This window comes from Pygoscelis adeliae, unplaced genomic scaffold, assembly GCF_000699105.1.
Source record: "Pygoscelis adeliae isolate BGI_AS28 unplaced genomic scaffold, ASM69910v1 Scaffold122, whole genome shotgun sequence".
In the NCBI taxonomy this organism is placed as follows: domain Eukaryota; kingdom Metazoa; phylum Chordata; class Aves; order Sphenisciformes; family Spheniscidae; genus Pygoscelis; species Pygoscelis adeliae.
Window position 1 is genome coordinate 2,300,936 of NW_008824358.1, and position 4,734 is coordinate 2,305,669.

Genomic DNA, 4,734 nt, shown 5'->3' on the forward strand with positions numbered 1-4,734 from the left:
GCCGCGTCCACGCAGGGTCACCTAATGCCCGTGATCCCCTCTTCCACCAAGCGTTGCCGGCCCTCGGCCTGAAGGCACACGCTGACCTTGTTTGAGGTGATCTGATAAAGGCAGACTTCCTTCAGGTTCTGGTCTTGTGCGGGCACAGAGCGCCTGAGAGCCCCAAGGTTAAACTGGGCGCGTTTCGGTAAGCTGTGGTGTCGCTGATCACGTTTCAGCGGTGTTATTCAAGACAACTGCCTGCTGGGGAATAGCATCAGGCACTGCACCTTGCACTGCTTACCCACTTGGGACTTTCACTGGATTCTGTGCAAGCTGGGAAGGCTGAATTTGGTAGTAATATTTAGCAGGAGTGGGCTTCCACAGTGGCGTTACATAATATCCCGGTACGCCCTCGCTTCCAGCCCCGTTGCTCTATGCGATTTCTCGTTGTTCAAGGGAGATGCATCAGATTTCATTAACTTTTCAGTGCTGCTGTTGCTTTATCCTGGTGACAGCTAGAGAGGTTTGCCTATTGCCAGCTAGAGTTTTAAGTGCTTCTAACTAACTGTCATGGTGTCACGGCTTCAGTTGTGACATGATACTGTTCTTGAAATGCACATGACGTTTTGTGCACGGAGGCTAACTCACCGGCTTGTATTTAGAAAGGGGAAAAGGAACTTGAGGGTTTTTTTAAGACAGCAGTTAAAAAAAAAAAAGTAGTTTAAATAGGCTGTCTGCTCACATGATATCTGTGTACTGTGCAGCTATGAAACAGGATTTTGTTGTGGTATGTGTGCTGCTCCTCTGTGGAAGTGCTTGAGTCTGAGCAGTTTGAAACAGACCGGGTAGCCCGTGAAACAGATGGGTTGCCCATCAGCAACTGAACTCATGCTCCCTCATGAATACTCACTTACCCAGCTGCTTTAAATTTTGTTTTAGTATTGAATTTGAGTTATCTGCAGTCTCTTATTAGGGGGAGGGACGATCACTTCCCCTAGGGCTTTACTGCTCAGGATCCTACTGGATACCTGGTGTTAAACAGTGAATAGATGGGAACAATCCTGAAATAGCTGATTGAGAGACCCTGGGATGCCCAGTGTTGTGACTAAGGAATTGGGTTTGATTTTGAGTCTCTTTTTTTCCTTTTCATTTATTGTGTTCTAAAAGGTGGGGGAAGAGATGATCTTGGAGTGGGAGAAAATATATTTATTTTTTAAATTGAAATTTTTCCACTTCTGACATCCTAGTCCTATGTGGAAGCTGCTGTATGAAAGTGACTGATTCATACCTGAGTTGATGACTCTTAAAGAGGAAAAAGGTTATTTATGGTGACTCAAAGTTTTTATTTCTAAGAGAAAATATTTAAATAACTAGTGGTGCATGCCCCTGAGGAAAAAAGAATAGAGGAACTGACTGAAATCAGAAGTGATTGGAATAATGAACAGTTAAAATACTTTGTGAGTCTTTACTCTGCTTGAAACATTGCACTCTGGTTTGGGGTGACAGGTAGCTGACAATAGCAAGGGTGGCAAAATCAGCTTTAGTGCTTGCTGAATACAGTGCATGTTGGTACATCGCTTAAATTAGACTTGTTTTTATTTTATGTGCAGTGTTTGATGTGCGAAAGATCCTTGCTTCTCCATGCTACTTTCTGTGGTAGATTTCTAGTGCTTTCTGCTCTTCTCCTAACTGAGAAGGAACCTTTGTCTTTACTGAGGATGCTAACTCAACGCTGCTGTTCTTGAATTAGTGAGAGTTTGAGATTCCCAATCATGTCTAAACAGGAGTTTGAGATCTAGCATTGATTTCTTATGATTCTTGCAGCTGTTTTCATGCTGATGGATTTTGGCTTCTACTGATTTTTATCTGGTTTAGAGCTGGTGATCCGGACAGGAGTCCTTCATGTCGGTTCATTGATTCCTTCCATGCTGTGTGGTAGGTCTGTTGGCCAGACTACAGTATTGTTCATCAAAACCTCATGTGCTCAAAGAACCTCCTTTTTGTTTGAAAGACCTTTGTTTTCCAAGCAGACCTTATTTTTATTTTTTTAATGCAAATGTTGTTATAGGATCTCTATGAAAAAAATATTTGGTCATCTGCTCTAGATTACTGGCTTGAACCCTTCTGCCATGGTAGTGACAGATACTACTACTTCTGTTTAACGTCAGTTTTTCTATTTGTGAAAGTAGTGTAGGTGAATTACTGTATGCTACCACTTTTTTATTGTTCTCAGGTGCACAAATAGAGAAACTTAAGTCAGAAATTACTTGTGTGTGGGATTTGTAGTGGAAATAGGAATTTTCTTCCTTCGTCCCTCCTAGCAGAAGTGTGTGTACTTGGCTGACTTTTTGTAAATATTCGGTTATTCATAGCTGGCAAAATTGCAGGCACTGGAAGCACTGCTGCATTTCATTGATAAAAATGTTCTGGATAACTGTGTCTCTGAAAGACATTAAAACACTTTTTGCTTACTGTTACTATCGCAGCGCACAGATCCTCGCTGAAGTGCTGCGAGTGTGATGCTGGAATGAACTGTTATAAAAGGTTTCCTTATTGACTTATCTCTAGTCTGTAGCTGCAAGATAATGATTCGTTAATACGAGGAATTTTTTTGTCTTTATTTTTAATATTGTGTCTTTTAGGAATATAGAAAACAAATTTCTGGTCTGTTTATTTAAAAGTGCATTTTACATTTGTAAACATAGCTTGTTCCAAGCTTGACTGATCTTAATTTAACATCCTCCTCTTTTTGAAGTAGACTAAAACAAACGAACACACAAAAAACCCTCCAATAATAAACTTGTTGTCTTTATGCCTCTGATTACAAATGATACTATTTAATGTGCTCCTGTTGCACCTGCAGTACTTCAGGAACTTGCCCATCGGGAAAATCTCTAGTTTAGTTCCCACACAGGATGTTAAATGTTTTGGTTCCCATTTGTTTCAGCACAGAACTTAGTGCTGTGTATACCTCAAAAAAGAATGTCTTAATTTTCTATTTTAGTTCTAGCCAGGTGAAGATCGGGAGAATAGTGTAATAGTCATGTTTTCAAGGCTAGCTTATCATGCCTGTAGCATAGGGCCATACTTTATTTTCTCATTATCATTTATCAAGAAACATTGTCCTGCTATCTAGTAGGCCGGATTATCACAAGGGTTCAGTTCTCCCACTAGCACTTTTGTCTGTAGTTTCAAGGGAGTGTGCTGAAGATCTAACTGATTGTTTTGGTATTTACACGGTTTAATGCTTTTAAACAGTTGGCTTGAAACACTTTTATGGAGTTCTTCAGGAGTTAATTTATGCAATTATTTAACAATGACTGTAACTTAGATTGCGAGTTCAGTAACATTGGGAATTTTCTGTCACTTAGGGGAGTATAGTCTCTTACTTCCTCTTTATTTGTTAGTATCCAGGCTTTTCTTTGTCCCATTCTTCAAAAAAAAAAAAAAAAACCCAACCCAAAAGTGGGGGAGAATGAAAATCAAGTTACCAAAACTCTGTTTTGGTTCTGCAGCTTCTGCAGCCCTCCATGGACTTCAGAGGAAGTGACCAAATTATCTATGGACTCTTATTAGATAACCAAACGTGCAGCTGATTACTGTGCCATGCACTGGCTGAACAGAAACTGGTAAAATGTGAAACTGAAATGTCCTTGGCAGCAGATGCTTTACTATTATAGAAGGGGACAAAAACATCTGCAATGGTGGAAGTTAATCTGCTCAAGTTCTAGAAGATTTCACATAATTTTTCAGTGATTGATTGGCTTTACATTTTAAAAATCAGTTCTCCATCTTTAAAAAATCCTGCTTGTGAATGGAAAGTTGTTGGGGTCTTTTTTAATTGCAGCTAGCACTCTTATCCTTTTCTTGTTTTTTGAAATTAGAGAGCTGGATAATTATGATATACCCTGCTTTGCTTCTCATCTTGTTCTTGGAAGTTTAAAATGCATTTCGTTACTGAGATGTAGAACAAGTGGAAAGCAGCATTTGAAACGTTATCTTAGAGAATACAATTTGTTTGGCTTCTGGTGCATCACACCACAATGGTATGCAGTTACCTTCCCCCTTTATTCAGGTATTATTGGAAAAGATAGGCATGTCAGGTTGGGAATGGGAATTCCCATGCAGAATGGGAATTCATAAGGTTGAGCTTGTACCCTGAAACAAAAACCCCAGAACAGTGCCTCGGTATTAAGGTGTTTGAGTGAAGCTTGGCAGGAGAATCCAGGGAAGAACCCTCCTTTGTTTGCTCTTTGAGATAGTTAGGGCTTTGGCAGTTTGCAAAAAAAAAAAAAAAAACCCAAACCAGAAAAACCCAAACAAACAAACAAAAAAACTTGTGCTGGTTTTGGCTGGGGTAGAGTTAATTTTCTTCACAGTTGCTAGTACGGGGCTGTGTTTTGGATTTGTGCTGGAAACAGTGCTGATAACACAGGGATGTTTTGGTTACTGCTGAGCAGGGCTTGCACAGCATCAAGGCCTTTCCTGCTTCTCACCCCACCCCACCCCACCAGCGAGGAGGCTGGGGGTGCACAAGAAGCTGGGAGGGGACACAGCCAGGACAGCTGACCCCAACTGACCAAAGGGATATTCCACACCACATGACGTCATGCTCAGCATATAACGCTGGGGGAAGAAAAGGGAAAGGGGGGGGCATTTGGAATGATGGCGTTTGTCTTCCCAAGTAACCGTTACGCGTGACGGAGCCCTGCTTTCCTGGAGATGGCTGAACACCTGCCTGCCCATGGGAAG

The 4,734-nt window shown here is 41.1% G+C and overlaps 1 protein-coding gene across 1 annotated transcript in view; it reads left to right on the forward strand.

Annotated features, from left to right (window-relative positions):
• The window catches only part of TMX4 (thioredoxin-related transmembrane protein 4), a 25,928-nt gene that overhangs the window by 975 nt on the left and 20,219 nt on the right, over nt 1-4,734 (forward strand). The window contains exon 2 of the mRNA XM_009319627.1: nt 126-187. Coding sequence (XP_009317902.1) covers nt 126-187 — 62 coding nt within the window. The remainder of the gene's footprint in view (nt 1-125; nt 188-4,734) is intronic.